This window comes from Melospiza melodia, chromosome 14, assembly GCF_035770615.1.
Source record: "Melospiza melodia melodia isolate bMelMel2 chromosome 14, bMelMel2.pri, whole genome shotgun sequence".
Taxonomy (NCBI): Eukaryota; Metazoa; Chordata; class Aves; order Passeriformes; family Passerellidae; genus Melospiza; species Melospiza melodia.
This window is the reverse complement of record NC_086207.1, coordinates 4,384,129-4,394,043: the sequence shown is the minus strand read 5'-3', so window position 1 is coordinate 4,394,043 and position 9,915 is coordinate 4,384,129. Positions and strand designations below refer to the sequence as shown.

The 9,915-nt window shown below is 61.5% G+C and overlaps 1 protein-coding gene across 1 annotated transcript; it reads right to left on the bottom strand.

Annotated features, from left to right (window-relative positions):
• Positions 1-2,364: 2,364 nt before the first annotated feature.
• Positions 2,365-9,624, bottom strand: LOC134424608 (START domain-containing protein 10-like). The gene is made up of 6 exons (XM_063168470.1): positions 9,390-9,624; positions 5,614-5,761; positions 5,428-5,531; positions 5,220-5,337; positions 4,494-4,546; positions 2,365-3,710 (listed from the first exon to the last, which is right to left on the bottom strand). Exons 1-6 carry the CDS (start codon positions 9,552-9,554, stop codon positions 3,498-3,500), a joined length of 801 nt encoding a protein of 266 aa, XP_063024540.1. The 5' UTR covers positions 9,555-9,624; the 3' UTR covers positions 2,365-3,497.
• Between the last annotated feature and the right edge of the window lie 291 nt (positions 9,625-9,915).

Below are 9,915 nucleotides of genomic sequence, written 5' to 3'. Positions count from 1 at the left end.
CATTCACTTTCCCTCCCTCCCTCCCTCCCTCCCTCCCTCCCTCCCCTTCCATTGATCCATCCATCGATCACTCCTTGGATCCCTCCTTCCCCAGCCATCAGCTTTTCCTGCACCCTGGGCCAGATTTTGCTTTACCTTCAGCCCCAGCAGTTCATGTGTGGGGTGACGGTGGGAGCATCTCTGGGGAGCAGGAAGGGTGAGTGACACTCAAAGCTCAACCCTGGAGAGGAAATACCACACTGGACAGCTGGGAATGTGGGGTTGGGACTGACCCCGGGGGTCTGCAGGGCACGGCAGAGAGCTGAGCCCCTGGGGAGGAGGAAACCAGAGTCCTGGAAATCTGCTGGACCTCTCCAGGCCAAAGCCCTGCTCAAGGCCAGTCCACGAGGCTGCTGGGGGGGGGGGGCTCCTCGCTGTCCTGCTCTGGGTGGTGGGGCCAAAAGCTGCCCAGGACCTATCCATGAGCTCAGGAGTCACAAATCACGGGATCCAGGGATGGAGTCACATCCTGCCCCAGCAGGGGCACGTTTGACACGGAGTGTGGCCAGATGGGGCCCGTGGCACGCTGCCGCTGCCCCCGATCCATCAGGGCCGGCTGACATCACTGCCTCGGGCTAATCTCCCGTCGAGCAGCAGCTTCCCGTTTCCTTTCCAACCTCTGCTCACAGGCGGCTCCTCCGCGCTCGGAGCCGGGCAGGAAGAGCGCCCAGCTGGGCTCTCGTGCGGGGCCGCAGCCCCCGCGTGTCTGGCCCTGCTCCCACCGAGCCCTGGGCCTCCCGCTCCCCCAAAACCCCAGCGAGGGCCCCCGGGGGGCTCCGAGCCCCCCGCACCCTGCCCGCGCCACGGGGATGCCGGTGGCCGGTCCCTTTCCTGTTTGTGCCGCAGGAAACCCAGTAATCCTAGAAGGCTGAAGTAGGAGGAAGATTATGCGGGATGTTAAAATCAGGGCTCATTTGTGTCCTTTTTTTTTGTCTAGAGGTATTATTAGTTGTTTTGTAACTAGGTTGATAAACCGTAGTTGGAGGGTTGAGAGTCGGTTAGTGATTTATCTGTTATCTAGGGATGGTAGCAGGAGGGCCGGGAATGTTATTGAGATGAGGATTAGTGGGATTCCTAGGAAGGATGGGCTTGAAAACTGGTCAGAGAAGCTTAAGTTCATGGTCAGTTCAGGGGGTAGTGCTTGGGTGGTTTGTTAGAGGGGGGATTTATTGATATGAATGACTGAAGTAATTTGTTCCAGGCGAAATCACCGTGCTGGGGCTGCCGGCACCCCCCGGTCCCACCCTGCTCATTGTGGGGGCCAGGAGCTCTCCCAGAGCCAGTGCTGGATGCGGGCGGTGACAGGGACACTCCTGTGCCACATCCCAGGCTGAGGTGTCACCTGGCCCCGCACAGCTTTCCCTGGGCCTCCCTGCAGGGCTCTCGGTGCTCAGGCTGCAGCTCCTCACTCCCACTCAGGGCTGGCTAAAAATAACCCCCGGCAGAGCCGCAGCCTGGATCCTGCAGGGAAACATCCGGGAGCGCCAAGGGATGAGGGATGAGGCTCCTTCCCGCGGGGGAATGTTCTGCACCCCAGCACCCTCAGGACTGGGGGACCAGAGGGATCTGCCCCATCAGGTCAGCACTCAGGGTGATTTTCCATGGTTACCAGCTCTGCCAGAGTGGTTTTGGGGCAATTTGGGGCTGGGTTGTGTCTTTTAACAGGGGAAATAATCCCTGTGTGCTGCCAGAGGTGGAGCAGTGCGAGGAGAGGGAGCACCCCTGGGTCACTGTCTGCTGTGAGGTGTGAGGTGCACATCCCCTGCCTCTGTGTTCCACATTTTCCTTGCAGAGGTGGCTTCTGTGCAGCCAGCCCTGCTGCAAACCCCCAGATCCAGCCTGGATCCTGCAGGGAAACATCCGGGAGTGCCAAGGGATGAGGGATGAGGATCCTTCCTGCAGGGGAAGGGCCTGCACCCCAACACCCACAGGGCTCGGGGTGCCAGAGGGATCTGCCCACCAGAACAGCACCCAGGGGTGATTTTCCATGGTTACCAGCTCTGCCAGAGTGGTTTTGGGGCAATTTGGGGCTGGGTTGTGTCTTTTAACAGGTGAAATAATCCCTGTGTGCTTCCAGAGGTGGGAGCACTGTGGGGAGGGGGAGCCCTGTGAGCTGCACAGCCCCTGTCCCTGTTTTCTGCCTTTTCCTTGCAGAGGTGGCTTCTGTGCAGCCAGCCCTGCTGTAAACCCCCGGATCCAGCTGTCCCAACAGCCAGCCAGACCCTGCTGTCCCCTTCCCAGCACTCTGTGTGTGTGTGATGTCCCCGAGGCAGCAGGGGACATTTGTGACCTGACAGGGTGGCTGAAGGGGGACAGCAGGCATCAGTGACTGAGATACTGGGGTGGTGAGAAGCTCCAGGTGTGGGGGAAGCACACACAGGGCAGCTCTGGAGTGGGCCCAGGGGGATAAAGCTGGGTCAGAGGGGACCCCCAAAGCTACAGTGACATCCCCATTTGCACTGACCTTGCACAGCTCAGCCTCAAACCCAGCTGGGGACAGAGCCCAGCAGCTGCCTCGGGTGTGGGGGCGAGGAGTGGGTGGAAAATCCCTTATTTGTCAGCGAATTCCCACAGCAGCGCCTGTCTAGACCAACTTCCCGTTGTCCTGTGGAAGCTGCCTCCTGCCCACGCACACTCCTGTGGGGTGCAGAGCCCTGCATCCCTCTGTCCTGTCCTGCTGGGGCCAGTCTGTCCCTGCTGAGGGTCACCCCAGGTGCTGGGGCTGTGTGGATGTGCCCTCCTGTCCCACTCAGAGCTCTGGGTGGGCTCTGTGCCAGCCCCCTCCCCATGCTGTGCCACCCCGTGAGCTCTCACACACACCAACCCCTTTATTGTGCCAGGAACCACAGCAGCGGCAAACACTGGGGGAGTGGGGACACAGGAGGCCCAGGACCCCAAAAACAGCAGGGAAAGGGGTCCCCAGAGCCAGCTGGGCTGCAGCCAGCCTGCAGAGGTGAGCCTGGTGCTCAGCAGAGGGCCTGGGAGGGCTCGCTGACATGGGGAGGGGGTCACACTAAGCTTGGAGGGGCATGGAGGGCTGCACTGGGTCCAGCCTGACCTCGGGCAGGCCAGACAGGGTCAATGCAAACCTTGTGCTGCTGCAAAGCCTGGGCAGGACCCTGACAGACCCCCCTCTTCCGGGCCTTTGAGGGTCATAGAGAGGCAGAGACATATCGAGGTGCCAGGAAAGCTCTTGAACACCCACTGCCCCCTCTGTCTCCTGCAGGGACATCTCCATGGGCACAGGGGCCACCAGGGTGCCCACCCTGCTTCTTCCCAGCCCCTGTGGCTGCACAGATCCCACGGGACATTTCCCACTACCTGGGTAGGGAGAGGGGTCAATGATGAAAGACTTGGAGAGCAGATGTGACTACAGGGAAGCAGGGACAGCCCGAATTCCCAGCTGTGCCCCCTGGGTGCCAAGCCTGGGTGCCGAGGGGGCTCCCTGTGCTCAGGGCTCAGGCCTCGTGGTCGCTGGTGCTCAGGTGCTCCTCGGGCAGGCCGGTCTCGTCGATGTTCTCCAGGGACTCGGCGTGCTGCACGGACAGCTCGGCCAGGCTGACGCTGGGCAGCGTGTTCTGCTCGGGGTACACCCAGGGCTTGTACCCGGGGTCGTGCCGCCGCTTCCACTCCGGGTACTTCAGCCCAGCCTTGTAGATCTTCTTCATGGCCTGAGAGCACAGCAGGGATGGGGTTTGGGCTGCTCTGGGCTGTGGGTGCAGCTCCCAGCACCTCATTGCAGAGTTTGGGGTGTTGGTATGGGATAGGAGCCTGGCTGCCCCAGCAATGTGCCCAGTGCATGCCCTGCATCACCCAGAACTCATCCTGGGAGCTCTGTATCACCAAGGATCCATCCTGTGAGCCCTGGATTGCTCAGCACCCATTCTGCAAGCTCTGGGTCATCCAGCACCCATCTTGTGAGCCTTGAATTATCCAGGACCCATCCTGTGAGCTCTGGACCACCCAGCACCTGTCCTGCAGGTTCTGGGTCATCCAGCACCCATCCTGAGAGCTTTAGATTACCCAGCACCCATGCTGTGAGCTCTGGACTTCCCAGCATCCATCCTGCAGTTTCTGGGTCACCCAGCACCCATCCTGAGAGCTCTGCATCACTGAGGATTCATCCTGTGAGCCTTGGATCGCTCAGCACCCATTCTGCAAGCTCTGGGTCATCCAACACCCATCCTGAGAGCCTTGGACTACCCAGGACCCATCCTGTGAGCTCTGGGCCACCCAGCACCCGTCCTGCAGGTTCTGGGTCACCCAGAACCTGCTCTGTGAGCTCTGGGTCTCCCAGCACCACTCCATGAGTTCTGGGTCTTCCAGCATCCCTCCTCAGAGCCCTGGGACACCCAGCACCCACCCTGTGGGCCCTGGGTCACCCACCCTGTCCCCACCTGGGGTAATTTGGGCAGCTCATCCCTGCTGTCCATGACTCCCATCCCCTTCCTTACCTTGGGTGCCACAAACTGGGACACGCGGTTCACCACCCACTTCGGCAGCGACCCTGCAAGAGCCCAAAGCTCAGTCACCAGAGGAGCAGGGCCAGCCCCAGGGGAGGCACCATGAGCCTAGAGCACCCCCAGGGCTGGTGTGGGCACCCCTGCATCCTGGGGCTGCCCCCATTCCTGGGGGCCCGGGTCATGGAGAGTTATTTGGATATGCATAGGTAATGTAGCAATGGGAGGGCTTCAGAATGAGTTTATGGAACTAATTCTATGGTTGAATTTTGAAAAAGAGGTTATTCTATAAAAATAATTGTATTACTTTTGAATTGATAGAAGATTGTGACTGTTGCAGATGCAGAACACCAGGCCAGAGTTACTCTTTTTCTAATTAATACCACGTCCTCCTACATGACCTCTGGGCTTGAGCCTGCCTTCTGGAAAGCCTTGAGCTTACCTTCTGAAAATAATTCTGCAGCATTAAAAGACACACAATAAACCTGCATACCAGAGACACGCACATGGTGACACACAGGATCCCAAAGCCTTTAAGCCATGATCCTACAAACTAAAATTTGAGTTCCACTGACTGGACAGTGGTTCTTATGACTGGGAGGATCAGAGATTAGCAGACAGATGGAACCTTTTTAGGCTGGAGAAGGGAGGGAGGAAAACAAAAGTGGCATAATATAAAATCAGAGCCAGAGGGGTGAGTTCTGGGTGAGGGGCACTCACCTCGAGGGTCCACCTGGGTGAGGTAATAGAGTATGCAGGCGCCGTCCCCGTTGGCCTTGATCAGGTACCCGGTCTGCAGTGACACGGCCCTCACGAAATCCTTGCGGGGTGGGTATTTCTGTGGGGAGATTTTGGGCACCTCAGAGCCTGCCCAGCCCCGCCTGTGCCCACAGACAGCCCTGCCAGGCCGGGGGCAGCCAGGGCTCACCGGGTGCTTGACGCTGTAGTTGATGATCATGTAGTCATTGCCCAGGGGCAGCCAGGAGCGCAGCGTGACGAAATCCCGGTTCTTCAGGGGGCTGGGGCACTTCCCTGCGGGCAGATCCCATGAGCCCCGGCCCCCACACACACTCAGGGGGCTGGGGAGGGGCCCGGGGGTCTCGGGGGTGCTCACAGGAGTAGTATCCCACATCAGCGTTGACAGTGAGGCGGCCGATGTCGTAGGTCTCGATCATGTTGGAGTCCCACTTGCTGCGGTAGCGGGTGTCGTGCAGCACGTCATAGAGCGTCTCTGCAGGGACGTCCTTGCAGGAGATGCGGGTCTGCGGGGAGAGGGAGCACTCACCCTGGGCTGTGCCCACTTCGGGCTGTCCCCTGTCCCTGGGACATGGAGGATGGCACCAGGACTTCAGGCTGTCCCATATCCCTGTGCCATGGAGGATGGCACTGGGACTTCGGGCTGTCCCTGTGCCACAGAGGATGGCATGAGGGCTGTCCCCTGTCCCTGTGCCATGGAGGATGGCAACAGGATTTTGGGCTGTCCCTGTGCCATGGAGGATGACCTGAAGACTTTGGGCTGTCCCCTGTCCCTGTGCCATGGAGGATGGCACCAGGACCTTGGGCTGTGCCTGTTCCATTGAAGGTGGCACCAGGGCTTTGGGCTGTCCGCTGTCCCTGTGCCATGAAGGATGGCACCAGGACTTCAGGCTGTCCCCTGTCCCCGTGCCATGGAGGATGGCACAAGCAGTTTGGGCTGTCCCCTGTCTCCGTGCCATGGAGGACGGCACCAGGACTTAGGGCTGTTCCCGTGCCATGAAGGATGGCACCAGCACTTTGGGATGTCCCCTGTCCCTGTGCCATGGAGGATGCAGGACAGTCCCTGCTGCGGGACACCCCCAGAGCCACCGCAGGGCTGGAATGACCCTCACATCGATGGTCCCGCTGCTCCAGGCTTTGATGCCTGTCCCCTACCCCATGTCCTTGCAGGGCAAACAAAGGGGTGCCCGTGTGCTTCCTGATATCTTGTGTGTGGGATCTGATCCTGGGGGGGTTCAGACCCACTCCAGGGGGGTTTCAGGGCTGCTCCCGGGGGGGTTTGGGGCCACTCCCAGGGGAGTTTCAGGGCTGCTCTGGGTCGGTTTGGGGTCTGCTCCCAGGGGGGTTTTGGGGCCACCACCAGGGGAGTTTCGGGCCCTCTCCCGGGGCTGTCAGGGCCACTCCCAGGGGAGTTTTGGGGCCACTCCAGAGGAGTTTGGGGGCAGCTGCCGGGGGTTGTTGGGTCTGCTCCCCGGGGGTTTCGGGGCCACTCCCCGGGAGGGGTTTGGGTCCACTCTGGGCAGGTTTCAGCCCACTCTTAGGGGAGTTTTGTGTCTACCCCCGAGGAATTTCAGACCCACTCCCGGGGGGTTTTGGGCCCAGTCTAGGAGCGTTTCAGAGCCACTCCTTAGGGGGGTTTGGACTCTCTCCCGGGGGATTTCGGACCCGCTCCCCAGGGCTGTCGGGCCCGGCTGTAACCGGAGCCGCGGAGCTGCGCCAGCCGTGCATTATTGATGAAGGCGGCCGCCCTGCTCCTCGGAGCGCCGGCAGGAGGGAGATGTCATCTGCTCCTCGTTAGAGCCCTTGCATCTTTGATGAGGCGCCGTGTAAGCGGAGATGGCCCTCGGAGCGTGGCAGGTGCCATCAATCTCGGGCCAGCTTTCCCTGGGGATGGATGGACTCGTGCCCAGGGCGGCTCGGAGATGTGCTGCAGTGCCCAGGGCACCGGGGGAGGGTGGCAGCACCCAGCCCGCTCCCCCTGCTCTCCCTCCCTGCCTGCAGCGGGGGCTGCAGGTGCTGCTGCTGCTGCAGGGTGAGGGAATTTTCCAGCTGCAAGTGGAGCTCGTGGGCCTCCAGGAAACTCTGGGTGTCACAGAGGGACCGTCGCAGCCTTGCAGCCCCAAATTCTCCACTAAAGCCTGTCCACCACCCCCTGCAGGCTCGGATGAACGGCCCTGCCCGGCACAGCAGCAGCGATGGGGAAAGCACAGAGCCCAGACCCATCCACAGGGAATTCGGGTGGGAAAAATCCATAGCTGCAGCTGCTCAGGGAATCTGAGGTAATTAACTCCCTCAGTTAATGGACAGACCGAGGCTCTCCTGACCCCAAGGGAGCTGTGCAGCTCAGGCTGCATCCCACGTTATGGGAAAGGGGCTCTGGGCAGTGCCAACCCCTGCAGCGTGCCCAGGCCCTCTCCAGGGCAGGGAAATCCCAATGATTGCCCTGAACCAGGCGGGTGATGCTCCCTGACTGCCCAGGACCTGCCTGGGGTCCTGTGGGGTCAGTGGTGGCATGGGGGACAGAGCTGCAGCCCCCCTGCTTGTGGGGTCAGTGGTGGCATGGGGGACAGAGCTGCAGCCCCTCTGCCTGTGGGGCTCAGCGGTGACAGGGGTACAGAACTGCAGCCCCCATGCCAGGCTGGGCTCCAGGGCCTCCTGCCAGCCTGTCCTGGTCACTCTGAGCAGCATCCACCTCTCCAGTCCAGATCTCACCATGGGAAGCCCTGTCCAAGGCTGGACCTGCCCACAGCCACAGAGCCAACCTCTCCCTGCAGAGGATGCTGAGGCAGGATTTACCCTTGGCAGGTCCTTGCTGCTGTCACCACTGCCCTCCTCCTTCAGGACATGGCTCCCAGGAGCACATTCTCCGTGTCCTTCCCAGGGATTGGGGTGACACAGCAGCCCACAGTGCCACCCTGGAGCTTCCTTTGGGAGAGGAATGGGATTTTTGCCTCTTCCCAGGTGCTGCAGTCACCAGGACTTTTCAAAGAGGTGCTGGCCTGACCCCTCAGCACCCCTTAATCCTGTGCATGCCCAGATGGTTTAAATGCTCCCTGACCCAGGTGCAGAAACCCTTCCCTGACTCACAGGACCAGGGAAATGTGAATTGGAGCTGCAGCCCTGCCGAGAGTGCTGCTCCTGCTCTTCCCCCTGGCCCTGCAGGGTCTCTGTCCAGGGCAGCAGTGTGTGCCCAGCTCTTCCTCATGTCCCAGCTGCAGGAGAGCTTCTGCAGGGGGAAGAGCCTTTCAGAACCTTTTCCCCTCCTCCCCACCTCCCTGGGGCTGTGGTGACACTGCTGGGTGAACTCTAACCCTGACCCTAATGCTCTCAGCAGCTGGGCTGCCCTGCAGGTTGGATGTTCTGCATGGAGAACAGAATGCTCTCTGCAGCTGCCCTGCAGGTCGGATGTTCTGCCTCTGCTCACTCTGGCAGATCCCATCCCTGCCCAGGGGTCGGGATTCTTGGTGCCAGAAAAGCCAAAGCCCGTGACACCACTCTGGGTTCACCCCGTGCCCCCTACAGCCCCTCCTGGCATGCCCAGGGTCACCTGGCAGCGCCCCTGGGGCTGTGCAGATCAACCAGAAGGTACCTGAGGGATGGCTGAGTCTCCTGTCCCTCTGCAGCACCCCAGCTCCAGCCCCTGGCAGGTGTCAAACCTCCCAGAACAGCACCTGGGGCTGCCACAGGATCTTATCCCGTGAGGATGGGAGGGGACGGCAGAGCTGGGGAAGGGACACTGGGGACACGTCCCATGAGCCCATCTGGGGGCTCCAGCAGGGCCATCTCTATGATGTGACTGATCCCAGCGGTGTGGGGATTGGGTGAACCCCCAGTGAGCAGCAGGATGGGGGATCCCAGCGAGTGCAGCCCCCACTGAGCAGCAGGATGCTGTGGGGAGCAAGAGTACCCCCAGGTGAGCAGCAGGATGGGGGATCCCGGCGGGGACAGCCCCCAGTGAGCAGCAGGAGCTGGAGCAGCAGCTGGGGAGCATCTTCAGGTCTAACCCTGCCAGCCTGGGAACTCGGGGCAGAAACACCCCCAGGCAGGCCGGGCTGGCATCCCCAGCACGGAGCAGTGCCCAGGGACCCCCGGGAGCCACTGGCACACGGCTGGGGTAGGGAAAGCTCCGCTTACCTTGATTTTCTGCACGGTGCAGCTCTCCTCCTGGCCCTGGCTCCACACGGTCACGCCAGCCTTGTTGTAGCGGCAGTGCCAGCCCTCCAGGCTCTCGCACTGATCCCTGAAGGAGCTGAAGTCGGAGTCATCGGGGATATAAACCATCTCCCCTCCTCTGGACATGGGGCTGAGCTGCTGCCTGCCTGCGGGCAGCCTCTGCCTCACCCCCCGGGACACCCAGCCCTGCCCTGGAGCTCTGTGCTCGCTGGGTGCCCGGGCAGCTCACATCGCCCTGCCAGCCCCAGCCCGTGCCCCCGGAGCGGGCCGGGCAGGCCGGGCAGGCCGGGCCGAGCGCTGCGGGCAGCCCGCTAGGCCGGGAGCTCCTTGGGGCCGGGAGCTCCTTGGCTGCAGTCGCTCTCGCAGCTCCAGCAGCAGCTCGGGTGTCCTCCCGGGCCGCCTCAGCAGCATCACATTTCTCTGGGCTGGCCGGCAGCTCCTCTATTATTCAGCAGGTAGCAGCGCGCAGGTGGCTCGGCTTTCAGGG